Source organism: Rhineura floridana, chromosome 21 (genome assembly GCF_030035675.1).
Source record: "Rhineura floridana isolate rRhiFlo1 chromosome 21, rRhiFlo1.hap2, whole genome shotgun sequence".
Classification (NCBI taxonomy): domain Eukaryota; kingdom Metazoa; phylum Chordata; class Lepidosauria; order Squamata; family Rhineuridae; genus Rhineura; species Rhineura floridana.
Genome location: NC_084500.1, coordinates 1,339,863 through 1,353,246, shown reverse-complemented (window position 1 = coordinate 1,353,246; position 13,384 = coordinate 1,339,863). Strand labels below are relative to the sequence as shown.

The 13,384-nt window shown below is 45.3% G+C and overlaps 2 protein-coding genes across 6 annotated transcripts in view; one reads left to right on the top strand and one right to left on the bottom strand.

Moving 5' to 3' along the window:
* The window catches only part of CCT6A (chaperonin containing TCP1 subunit 6A), a 182,096-nt gene that overhangs the window by 91,932 nt on the left and 76,780 nt on the right, over positions 1-13,384 (top strand). The gene's annotated exons all lie outside the window — the stretch shown is intronic.
* LOC133374391 (merlin-like) overlaps positions 1-13,384 on the bottom strand; it is a 35,349-nt gene that overhangs the window by 14,971 nt on the left and 6,994 nt on the right. For all 4 annotated transcript variants that reach the window (XM_061605256.1, XM_061605258.1, XM_061605257.1 and 1 more), the window contains 6 exons: positions 11,740-11,839; positions 8,553-8,678; positions 7,326-7,448; positions 2,761-2,844; positions 1,090-1,158; positions 704-786 (listed from right to left, as the gene is read on the bottom strand). In XM_061605256.1, the coding sequence (XP_061461240.1) occupies positions 704-786; positions 1,090-1,158; positions 2,761-2,844; positions 7,326-7,448; positions 8,553-8,678; positions 11,740-11,829 (575 nt within the window). In that variant the 5' untranslated portion in view covers positions 11,830-11,839. The remainder of the gene's footprint in view (positions 1-703; positions 787-1,089; positions 1,159-2,760; positions 2,845-7,325; positions 7,449-8,552; positions 8,679-11,739; positions 11,840-13,384) is intronic.

Genomic DNA, 13,384 nt, shown 5'->3' with positions numbered 1-13,384 from the left:
GAGGAGCATGGAAACAAATCACAGCTGTTCAGCTGCAAATTGTGCGTTCAGATAAGTGAGCCTTGCTGCAAAATGCCAAGTGGATGTCCCCTCCAGAAGGGTGTTCCATAGTCTGGACTCACCACCACAGAGAAGGCCCCGTCGCTTCCACCCACCTATTAAAAAACTGACGGCATCGGGACAGAGTCATGCGACAGATGCCAATCTCAACATTTGGATAGCTTCACATGAGAGGAGACAGTTCTTAAAGCATCCTGGATCAGGGATTTAGAGGCCGAAACCGGCACCTTGGACTGAGCCCCTAAACAAATTGGTAGCCAATAGCAGAGTGATGTGATGTAAGTGCCTCTTTCTGGGCTCCCATTATAGCTGGGGTGGAGAACCTCGGTCCCATGGCCAAATGAGGCCCTCTGGACTCTCCCAGCTCAACCCCCTCACCGGGTCTCTTCTGCACCCTCTTTGAATGTTTCTGCCTGGCTGGCATGCATCCCTGTGTTCTGATCATGCTCTTGCTCACCTGGATGGAGGACAGGGAGGTGTGTGCATGTATGTGCGCAGAAACTAGCCTCACAAACAAAGGTAGAATTTACATTTGCCTCTGGCCCACCCATCACTGAAATGTGGCCCAAAGAAGGTTGCCCAGAAAGGAATCCAGCCCTCAGGCTGCCCCAAGCTATGATTCTAGGCAAAGGGGCTCCCGTACCTGGCTATGCCCCGGTGTCCCGCGTACCAGGCTGTAATCCTCTCTTCCCACATGTCAGGCGTCATCTGGTACTGACGGAGGACCTTGAGGAAAGAGGCTGGGCTGTTATCATCTCCAAATCCCAAGGGCCTCGCTTTGGAAAGGCCCCCAAACCACCCACCTCACGCTGAACATTTTTCAGACTAGAGAGGCAGAAACACACAGGAACCGGCAGGACAGGAAGTGTGCCTCTACCCTGAAGGTGGCCCTTGATGGAGTAAGTTGGCAACTTGGAGCTGTCCGAGGTCCTGCCATTGCTATGCCAAGTCTAAAGGACCCCCCTCCTGCCTTCCCATTTGGCTCCTGTTGATGGTTGCCGTCGTCTTTTTTTAAAAAAGAAAACTTACCCTTTTTGGCAAGAGCTCTTCTGGAACGAGGAAACCTGGCTTGTGCAGATTTGGGTCATAGTCACCGTACTGTAACGCACAGAAGAAAGACGCAATCAGGAAGGATTGCAGCCATTTCACAAAACTTATCTGGAAGTATAGCAGCCAGCAGATGTCAAGACAGTTTACCACCAAGCACAAGGAGTCACGAGCAGCAAGGAAGGATGAAGAGAGTCCACAGCAAGAGATCAGGTGTGATTTGTCTCAAAACCTAACCCATCCCCCGGCAAGCGCATTTCGCACAACAAATATGGACTGGTTTAGAAGCTGTCACAGTTCCAACAAACTTATGCAAGAAGACAAGACGACTCAACAGCCGGAAGGCATTGCACTCTGCAGTTCCACAGGAGCACAGAAAAACTGCAAGAACAAAAAAAACCCTGACTGCACTGAAGCCTTTATGCTCACTTTTTGATGTACTTCTAAATGAACTGTTAATTGTTAGGGTTATTATGTTGGACTAGAACTTTTTTATGGTTATGTACCATTATTGTAAGCTGCTTTTTGCAAACTGCTTTGAGCACATACGCATTTGTGAGAAATGCAACAGATAAACAAATGGGGGGGGGGAGAGAGAATGTGCTAAACCAAAACCTTCATCTCATTAAACAATAAAAATGCAAGTTCCTAGCCCTGAAGACTAAGAAGGTATGCTTGGGTATGTTCTTATTATTTATTAGGGGTTGTATTAACTTTTACATGGGGAGCCAGTGTGGCATAGTGGTTAGAGTGTTGGATACAACCTGGGAGACCAGGGTTCGAATCCCCACACAGCCATGAAGCTCACTGGGTGACCTTATTCGTAGGGTCGCCATAAGTCGGAATCAACTTGAAGGCAGTCCATTTCATTTTTTAAAAACTTTTACTCAGAGTAGACCCACTAAAGTTAATAGACATGACTCTTAGGTCCATTAACTTTAATGGGTCTGCTCAGAGTAAAAGTCAGTTGAGTAAGCCCTACTCAGAGAAGACCCATTGAAATTCATGAACCCACGTTAGTAATGTCTATTAACTTCAATGGATCTACTCTGAGTAGGACCTGCATTGAATCCCACCCAGTGATTGTATCCTGGCCTTCCTCCCAAAGTGCCTTAGGATAGCTAATAACAATAAAAAAAAAAAGATACCTTCAAATTGAAACCATAGTTAAAACACCGACTAAACACCTACATCAAAGTACAAGATGTGCTAGCCTAATCTCACAGGGGCATGCGTGGGCAACGCCTTGTGAAATCTCAGTAGCCAGAGGGGAGACTGGATTTCCATGACTTCAGGGCCGTGCAGAGCTCGTTTGCAAAACAAGAATTGTTTGCAAAAGAATGGCTCCATTTTGGACCTCCCACAAGCTCTCTGAGTAGGGCACATTCATATATTTTATTACACAAAAAGAACAGCAGAATACATCAACGGGAAGAAACCCAGGTGCCAAAATTGCCCTGTCCTGGCTTCCAACACTGCCTTAAATGGATGCTTTTCTGCATTAACACTGTGCGATTATCCAAAGGTGAAGAAGGTGTATATATATATATATATATATATATATATATATATATATATATATATATATATATATATATATATATATATTACAAGCAACTAAAAGGTGACAATTGAGCAGTTTTTAAGCATCACCTTGGCTTGAACAGCATACGAAGCCAACAAAATTGTAGCCTCGGGGGAACAGTAGATTTCTTCATCCAGTATTTGTTTCTTAACCTAAGACACAGAGAATGGGAAAAAATCAGAGAGAGAGACAGAATCCAAGATTTGGCCGGGCCAGAAAACAAAATGATACATGCCCAGACTTGGGCCTTGGCACATGAAATCGAACCATTAGCTGAGTTAGAAGTGAAAAAGGAAAGACTCTTTGGTGGCAGTTGGGAGTCTTATGGGCTGTATATCCAAGAGCATTTAAGGCAGTCACTTACCTTGTAAGCAGCCTACAGAGTCACAAAGCCACGAAGGAACATTCAAATGCTCCCCCAAGCACAAAGCCACTGGGAGGTTCTCTACTGTTACCTGCGTTCCCAATAATACTTAGAGGTACAATGCTCCAGAGCATGAAGGTTCTACTCCGGTCAATCATAACTGATAAGAACAGCCCTGCCAGATCAGGCCACAAGGGCACTGTAGTCCAGTGTTCTGTTTGCTACAGTGGTCAACTGAATGTTCCTCATAAAGCTCGCAGACAGGATCTGAAGGCCTTGGCTCTGTTGTTTTTTCTACCAAACAGCTGGTAGTCCAAGATATCCTGCCTTTCCATATGGAGGTTCCATTTAGCTACCTTTCCAGTTAGCAGGATATTAAATATTGTAAACAGACAGGCATTGCTAGACCTATTCTCCTCCATAAAGATGTATTGCTCTTCTCCCTGCACCCCAATAAGCTGTCTAAACAAGGGAGTATTGTCCTGCAGCAGTTAAGGCTGTACATCCTCTCTCTGGTGTCTTTAGCAAGTACTTCCTTTTCTCTGTCCTAAACTTACTGCCAGTCTAGGATCATTGGGTAAACCTAAATTGCACTGGCTGCCCATTAGCTACCGGGCTAAGTTCAAGGTTCTGGTCTGGGTGAACAAAGCCCTATACAGCTTGGGACCAGAATACCTGAAAGATCGTCTTACCCCTAATATACCTAGTCGATCACTGCGCTCTGCAGGTGAGGGCCTCCTGCAGATACCATCTTATCAGGAGGTGCGTTCCACACAACATAGGAAGCAGACCTTTACTGTAGTGGTGCCGACCCTGTGGAATTCCCTCCCCTTAAATATTAGACAGGCGCCGTCTCTGTTATCTTTTTGGTGCCTACTGAATACCTTCCTCTTTCAACAAGCCTTTGAAGTTGAGACCTTACCCCAATCTGCTTCTGTGCTGGAATTGCTTTTAAAGCTGTTTTTAAAGCTGTTTTGTTTTAATATGTTTTAAAGTCTTTTGTTTTTAAGTGCTTTTTAGTGTCTTTGTTTGCCACCCTGGGAGGAAGGACGGGAGATAAAACAAATAAATAAATAAATAAAGTTGTTACCCAGTGAGAGAAAGTAACCCTGAATTGCACTAGAGAGGAGGGGCAGAGGAAGGTGAAAGAAATCCCCACCCCCACTGTTCACAAGCTTAGAAAATGTTATTGTCCTCTCCCCCCAGAAGATATCTCTTTTTCTTTTCTAAAAAGATCCAAACATTCTTGCTTTTCCTCCTTAGGGAAGGCGCTCTGACCGCCAGGATCATTTTGGTTGCCTTTGTCCTTGCCTTTCCCCTAGATTAAGGATCGTAGCAAGGAATTAGAGAGTTGGAAGAGTCTTCAAAGGTCATCTAGTCTGTCCTCTTCTCATGCAGGCAATCTGTTGCTACAGCATCCTTGGCAGGCGCTCATTCAATGAAGGAGAGTCTCTCTCTCTCCCCCCTCCACCTTCCAAGGCAGTCTGTTCTATTATGGGGGGAGACTGTGGCCCAACTTTTCTCCCAATAGGCTAGGCTACACATGCAGGACAGCAGGGCTATGGGAGGATTAACATGTGGGAGGATTCAACCATCATTCCCCAAATGTCAGAGGCAGCATGCTTCTGAAAACCAGTTGCCGGAAGCCTCAGGAGGGGAGAGTGTTCTTGCACTCGGGTCCTGCTTGCGGGCTTCCCCCAGGCACCTGGTTGGCCACTGTGAGAACAGGATGCTGGACTAGATGGGCCACTGGCCTGATCCAGCAGGCTCGTCTTATGTTCTTATGTTCTTAAATAATATAGCCCAAAAATGCTGAACCACGTGACAGCTCCGACTGAGTGCTGCCGCTCCTGACTAGACTATCTGTGCTTTTTGCAACCTTGTGCAGGTGAGTGCAATTCCCATGGCAATCCAGGGACATTCACAGGGCTGGCGTTCAAGCAGGGGGAAGGGGGAGCCTTTGCCAGCCTGAGGAACAGCTTCCCTTCTGGGCAACCCTTCGAGAACCACATGCCAATGGTGGGTGGGGCCAGGGGCGAGTGGGTAGAGCAACAAATGGAAATTTTCAGTTTGTACAAAAGGCTAGTTTCTCTACACATATACACACCGCTCTACGAGGCAGCAAGCAAGAGGCATCACCGGGGTTCAAGGACACAGTCCAGAGAGGCGAAAGCACTCCAGCAGGGTGCAAAACAAGCCCAGAGAAGGGCATGGCCCGTGGGAGAGTCCTGCAGGCCAGACAGAGAGCTCTGCAGGGCCACATTCGGCCTGAGGCTTCCCACTCCCAACATACGACTCTTGGGAATGTAAGAGTGAACTGAGTCCAGAAAGGCAAAAACACACAAGAAGGGTGCGAAGCAGGGCTAAGGAAAGGGAGGGTGCAGGTAGAGAGAGTCCCGAGGGCCAGACGAGAGTCCCGAGGGCCAGACTCACAAAGGTCCAGGGTTCCCCATGCCCTCTCTAACATAATCCATTCACTGGACCGCCTTGAAGCGCCCAGATGCCTGCACATGTTCCCTCCACCGCCACTCTCTGGTTATGCTGCAGGTCCGAACTTTGATTCTTAACATTGGGGAACTCTGCAAGTTCCAGTATGTTGCTTTGCCTCCCCTTCTGCATCTCTTTTGGAACAGGAAAATAAATTACAGTCAAATCACATTCCTCAAAGTCAAGGCAAGCCGAGGCAGGTTTGAGAGAGCTTTTTTAGTGATGAAAAGACCGTGTGGGTGGGCGGGAGGAGGAAGAGGCAGCTTTTAATGCCTTTGCCTTTCCAAAACAGCTTAACACAAACAATTGTCAAGGGGGATCTTGGGGGGGGGGGAAATAACAGCAACCTCCACAAGGAAACTTGTTCCATCCAGCAAACTAACTCTTCAAAGGCTAGGGAATGAGCTGGGATTAATAACACAGGAAGAGCTTGGCTGTAGCTGAATCAGGGCAAACGGGGCCCATGTCATCCAGCGTCATGTTCTCACAGTGGCCAACCAGATGCCACAGTTTTTAATTATGTGTCTAAATTTGCTGTAACCCAACCTGGGACCTTTGGATGAAGGGCGGGTAATAAATAACAACAACAACAACAACATATAAAACAGATGCGTTTCAAGTTGGCACTGTACAGAAAATACAGTCATCACCTGACAATATTGCCAAAGGGAGGGTATTCCCCCTTCCACGGTGCTACCACCGAGCAGTCCACTAAACCCAACGTCCTTGGCAGTGGAGCACCAAGAGGGCCTCCCCCCCTCTAAATAGAAATTCCTAGAAACAGGAAGCAGTATAGCAAACTGGGCAAGTACACATGTGAAGAAGGCCCTGACCTTTCAATAGCTTAGGAGGGTGGTTATGGGCAGGATGGGGATGTGCATGCTTTCAGTTTTTGAAAGTAGATGTCGAGTCTCATGTGGCCACTTTATCAACCCATTTAATTACTTAGATTGTAAGTCCCCCCCCCAAGAGCATTTGGGAACTCTGTAGTAAGCCCCTTCTGAGCCTATAGAGGAGAACAGGATATAGATCTCATAATGCCATTCATCGTTACTTTAGAGGAGGACAGTGCTCCCTAAATGCCCAATAGCTGAGGTGCACTTGCCCCCACACCCCAGAATTAAAATTTGAGTTGCATGTTGCTTTTCCCTCTGAAGAGATGCAAAGCCTATTAAGAGTAAGAACCCAGTCATTCCAAAACTAGGGACCAGAGAGTCTAGTATGCCAAAACAAATCTTCTCCAAATGTAATGTATCCTGTTAGAGCAACCACCTACAGAGGAGGTTGCCCGCTGAGTCTCTGCATGGGCTGTAGGATTGCCACTTCACAACTGTCTTCTGCTGAAAGCAGCTGAATCTGCTCTGTGTCTATACTGGGTACATTTGGACCATTCAGTTGCTCTCAGTCTAGAAATACCGTGGGATCGCCAGTGTGCAAAAGACCTTGCCCACTGGAGCTCTGCATGAGTCACCCCACTGGGCTTTTACACCTTCCAATTATGTCTCTGCATGAGTCACTATTCTGGGCATGCCTCTGTTTGGAAGGAGGAAAATCGCACAATGGCAATTCATTCAAAAGTTGATGCATTTGGGAGGGGGATTGCAGGGGATTGCAGCAGGAGGGCACGGATGCCCCCCCCCAAGTCTCTAAGCCATGCTGCATGGGCAGAAGGAGCAATACAGCTCACAGGGCAGCTAGTCACAGTTACTTCACGGCGAATGTCAACACGCAATAATGTGACAACTCAAAGCCAACTTTAAAATAAAAGAAATACCTTCTGACCTGAAGGAAAAAGAGGTGTTGGGTGATCTCCTGCAGAAGTTCTTCTTCCACTTTCTCAGGGTAGAATTTTGCCAGAAAACAACAATGAATTGGATCTTCTTTAGGGATTTCCTGATCCAAAACCTAGTGAAGAAGAAAAGGGGGGGGGGTTAAAGTAAAACAATTGAAATGAAATTGGCTTCTGTTATTTCTAAGGTTTATTATATCTTTCTAAATGTATGAACTTTTAGTAGATATGTGCCGCCCTGAGCTCCTACTGGGATGAAAGGTGGGATATAAATATTATCATTGTTATTGTTGTTATTATGTGTGTTTTAAATATTGGGTTTGATGGTATTTATAGAAGATGACAATAATATTCAAATATTTAGAATATTTATTTACTTATATATTTTGTATCAATAGTTTTAACGTATTTAATATATTTACAATATCCTAAGGAGAAAGAGAGAAAATGTTTCAGTTCCCAGTGAAACTGACAAAGGGGTGTGAGGATGAACCTTGTCAATGTCACTGATGCCTCCATCATTCCCTCTCTGCTCTCTGGTAAAACTGACAACCCTTTTCTCCAGAGACGCTCAGTTTCAGTGGAGAGACCAGGGTGGGATGGTGGAGATGGTCTAGATCAGCCTCCACCAACCTGATGCCCTCCAGCTGTTTAGGACTACAACTCCCATCAGCCCCAGACAACACAGCCATGCACACTAACAAAAAAGGCACCAAATTCAAAAAGCGCGAACTTTTTGATGCATAGGAAGAACCAGATGCACACTTAGAGTCCGTTCCCTCTTCTTCATTTTAACCACAGCTTGAAGTTCTCGGTGCCTGACATCATGTGTAACCTCACGCACAGGAAAGGCGGACATGCTTTGGCCCAAACATCCTGGTGGGCCAACCTCTGAGGCCTGGTGGGCCTAATTCTGTTTACCCAGACATTTGATGGCTGAAGGGGGCTCTTCCTTGTGACCTGAAGATCACTGATAAAAGAATGTTTTTAACTATAACTGTAAGAATGTTTTCAACTGTTTTAAAAATACTTTTCTTTTTCTTGTTGTCCAGCTATTTTTATTGATATGTTTGCAGACCTGGGCTTTTTCAGGAAAAAGGGTGGGATATAAATTCAGTTAATAATAATAATAATAATAATGGGCCAGAGCTTCCCCACCCATTAAACATAAACAAATCAGCATTCATATCATTCTGCAAGCTGAAATTTAGCTCCCAGACCTTTTTATCCATCTTCAACCAGGTGCCCATTCCTTTGATGGAGTACTGCAAGCCAAAGAACCAGGATTCTCGCAGACCCAGCGCACGGCACACCTGGTCAAACAGGTCTTTCCCCTTCCATTTCATCTACAGAAAGAAAGACAGGAAATAAATTTAAAACCGATTGCAACTCTGCCATCTGAAATGGATGTCCCACTTCTTAGATGACCTAAGACGAGGGAGCTCAACTAGTACTAGCATATGTGCAAGCACCAAAAAGGAACATCCTGTGGAACAGGATGTGAACAGAATTCAGCTCTGTGAAAAGATCAGGTTCCTAGCTCTCATGGTTGAAAATGTGTGGGCAACACTAGAATCCAGAAAAGGGCAACCAAATTGCTCAAGTGACTGCAGCAACTCTCTCATGGTGAAAGGATACAACATTTGGGCCATTTTAGATTAGAAAAAAGGAGCTTAAGCAGGGGGACTTGATACTGGTGTGCAAGATTATGCATGGCATGGAGAAAGCAGATAGAGGAAAGTTTTTCTCCCTCCCTCATAACACTAGACGTCATGGACATCTAATGAAGCAGAATGTTGGAAGATTCAGGACAGACCAAAAAAGTAAAAAAAACCCACCAGAACAGATTCAGAGAGGGCAACAAGGATGATCAGGGGACTGGAAACAAAACCCTATGAGGAGAGACTGAAAAAACTGGGCATTTTTAGCCTGGAGAAGAGAAGACTGAGGGGAGACAGGATAGCACTCTTCAAGTAAAGGTTGTCATATTGATGAGGGACAGAATCGCTTCTCGATCATCCCAAAGTGCAGAACAAAAAATAATGGGAAGCGATTTCAACTGAACTTCAGGAGAAACTTCCTAACTGTTAGAGCAGTACGCCAATGGAACCCATGACCTAGGGAGGTGGTGGGCTCTCCAACACTGGAGGCCGTCAAGAGGCAGCTGGACAGCCACCTGTCGGGGATGCTTTAAGATGGATTCCTACACTGAGCAGGGGGTTGGACTCAATGGCCTTGTAGGCCCCTTCCAACTCTATGATTCTATGAGGAAAAAAAAGAACTGTTTCGTACAGTACATAGTTAAACTGCAATTCACTACCAAGGTGCAGTGACAGCCACAAACTTGGATGGCAGGTTTAAACAAATTCATGGAGCATAAGGCTATCAATGGCTACTAGCCTTGATGGCTATGTACTGCCTCCATTGTCAAAGGCAGGATGCCTCTGGATGCCCGTTGCTGGGAATCACAATTGGGGGAGACTCGCTGCTGCACTCCAGTCTGGTTGGCCACTTGTGAGAACAAAATGCTTGATGGGCCTTTGGCCTGACCCAGCAGGACTCCTCTTAAGTCTTTATGGTTCAGCATTACATCTGCACCGATGCTAACTATGGTTAATGTTAGCAAAGTTTCCTGGAAACAATGGTTTGTAAATCTTTGCACGCTTCCTATTCCTGTGTTCAATCTCTTCCCAGATCTGCAGGCTCGCATTTTGAACCTTCCCCTCTCTTTTAGCAGATGGCAGATCTGTACAACTGCATTTACTTACACCCACACACACAACCCTCCCACACATATTTCATCTGGTTTTCCAGAGAAGGAAAGAACTTTAAGAGTATAATGTCTGATCACACAGAACGAGTGGTTAAGAGATCTTTTGTGACGGCGCCAAGGCAGCTTCAAAGGCAGACCTCAGCAACAAGCTGGAGAATACAAGTTCATATTAATTTGTTTTCTTTTTCTTCTTCACATCAGGCACAAGAGATGCCCAAATTATAGGCCAGAAATTACCTGACCCCAAACAGACACTTGGGAGGGAGGCAGCATGAGAACTATCATTCAGAAACACAGCTAACAGTCTCAATTACTTAACTAATTTATTTTTCACAGAAGACTGTCATGGCACACCAGTTGTGCACTTGCAAGCTTGGAGATCCAGCGACAAGAATATTGTCCTTGACTTAGGGACTGCAAGTTTTAATGGTACTCCTTTACATTGTTATATACACCCCTACACATAGAAGGGAAAGATTCAGCCTACTCTTTTCCCTGAAATGCTGGTTTAATTCATTCTTTCATTCAAAATGTATGCCGCTTAAAAAAATAAAAATCTCAGCTGTTTGCATAAATAAAAATATGACATTCAATAAACATTTCCTTAAAATGAGATAAAAACAAAAGCAACTGTATATCACACTTAAAACTGTACGAAACAAATAAAAAAACTGAGAGTCAAGAGTCCAGGAAAGCTAGGGTAAACATGTAAGTTTTTAAGAGGCGCTCAAAGACCCTTTCTGTCTCCACTTCACAAATCACCCAAAGGAAGGCATTCCAGACTGCAGGGGCTATCACCAAGAAGCCCCCTTCCACACGGCCACAAAGTGACAATCCTCAGAAGGTCTTACACTGACTTGGTCTGTACAGGAGGAGGCAGTCTGCTAAGTATCGTGGTCCCAGTTTGTTTGGGGCTTAACGAAACCTTGAACTTGGCGTCTAATAGGCAGCAGCACAGATCTTTCAACGCTTAGCTGCAGTATTCTGCACTAGCTGCAGATCTTCTGTTCTAGGTGCAAAGGTAGCCCCACATTCAGCACACCACAGTGGTCTAAACGTGACGTTAGCAATGGGTGCACCCCAATAGCAAAGCTATCCCTGTCCAGGAACAGCGGTAGCTGGTGCACCAATCAAAGTTGATAACAGAAACTCTGACCTGTGCAAACCTACCCACCCCACATCTGAACCCATCAGAGCTAGAGCCTGGTGCATCAGGCCAAAGGACCATCTCGTTCAGCCTCCTGTTCTCCCAGAAGCCAACCGGACACCTCAAGTGGGATCTGAGTTCAAACCGCTCTCTCCACTTGTGATCCTTAGCAACTAGTATTCAGAGGAACCCTGCCTGTGACAGGGAAAACATTATAGCCATCGCTGCTGTGGGAGTGAATTCCATAGTTTAACTCTGCATGCTGCGAAGGAAAAAAATTCTTTTGTGTGTCTTGAATCTTCCAGCATTCAGCTTCGTCGGATGTCTCCACATGTCATGAAAGAGTGAGCCAGACATTGCCCTCTCCACTCTCTCTACACCATGCATAATTTTATATTGCAGCACTGAAGTGTCCAGGGAAATATTTTTGCCCTTCGATTCCGGTCCAATTTAAAAAAAAAATGTTTTTTAAAGAAAAACCGCTCACCTCACAGCTGAACTCCATTTCTGTTTCCATCGTTGTCACTTTCACTTTAAAGGTTTTGGGCTGCTTCTTCTTCAGACCCGCGATGGACATATTTTCATCCCTGCAGGAAATTGATTGATTGATTACATTTGTATACCGCCCCATAGCCGAAGTTCTCCGGGCACTTTACAACAATTAAAACATTAAAAACAAATATACAAATTTAAAAACACATTTTTAAAAAACAATTTTAAAAGCCGCACCGAGAACTCCACAGCACAGACAAGCAGCTTCAGGAAAAGAAGACAACATGCTCTGTGGCAGAATCATCGGCACTTTCACTCAGACGCACACCCCTTTCCCAGGGTTTGACCTCTAAGCAGAGTACCAACTGCATATTACGGCAGTGAGCCCAATGCAGGCCTCTTTGCTGCACCAGAGCCTGGGAGATGGCACAGCAAAGAGGCACTTTTTCTTCTCCCACACCCCTGCCACCTTGTACAAGCGGTAGTGTTGGGGACATGGTGGTGGCTATGCCACTCCATAATGTCCTGCCACTGCCAGCCAGGGATCTGGATTGCAGCCTGAGATATCTTTCTTTAACAGATGGAGGAAATGTGTAATTACTTAATCTGATTTTGCTGAATAGCTTGGTTTGATCTGTGAACTGATGTAACAAGATATTGTTATGACGCACCACTTGTAGCAAAGGGTAAACTCAGAGCCAGCGTGGTGTAGTAGTGGTGTAGCCAGTCTAGGACCTGGGTTCAATTCTCCACTCAGCCAGGAAGCTCACTGGGTGGCCTTGGGCCAGTCACTGTCTCTCAGCTTTACCTACCTCACAGGGTTGCTGAGAGAATAAAATGGGCAGAGTATAAATGTAGTAATAGGAAATAAGGAATAAGAAAATAATATACTTCTGTTGAATCTGGAGATTCCATAGCTTTCATCAGATACTCAAAGGGGTCTGCTGTGATCCAATAAAGGGTTAGGAACCACTGATCTAATGGAAGGAGCGCCACAAGTGGGGTGCCACAGCAGAAAAGGCCCTCTCCCTGGGTTGACGGATCACAAACCCCCAAAACACAGGCAGAACCCCAACTAGGGTCTCCTTCGGGGATTTTAAAGCTCAGGGTGGGAGATAGTGGGAAGGGGGGCTGCTTCAGTACTTTTTATTTTTATTTTTAAGAACATCAGAGGACACCTGCTGGATCAGGCCACAACCCATCTAATCCAGCATCTTGTTGTCACAGTGGCTTGGCTACAGAAAGCCCACAAGCAGGACGTGAGCACAACAGCAACTCACCCCACTTGTGATTCTCAGCATCTTTATTTTGCAAATATGGCAGAGTGGAAAAGAGAAATGTCACCAGCTGACTTTATCAATAAAAATATTCCAGCGAGCCTGATTTAAACATATGGATTAATATAGGCAGTCTATATAGCCAAACAGATAGCCAAACGAATTTGATGATTATACGTTCAAATGTAGAAAGAGCAGCAAGATATTCTGAAGGTGCTTATCATTCCAGCCTTGCAGTAGAAGTCTCTTTCCAACCCTAAGGGCTCACCGGCAACAAAAGTGGACCCTATCTGTTAGTTCCCACATCAGAAGAACTCCATTTAAAAACAGAATACGACTGTTGATATCGGAAAGTATCGAAAG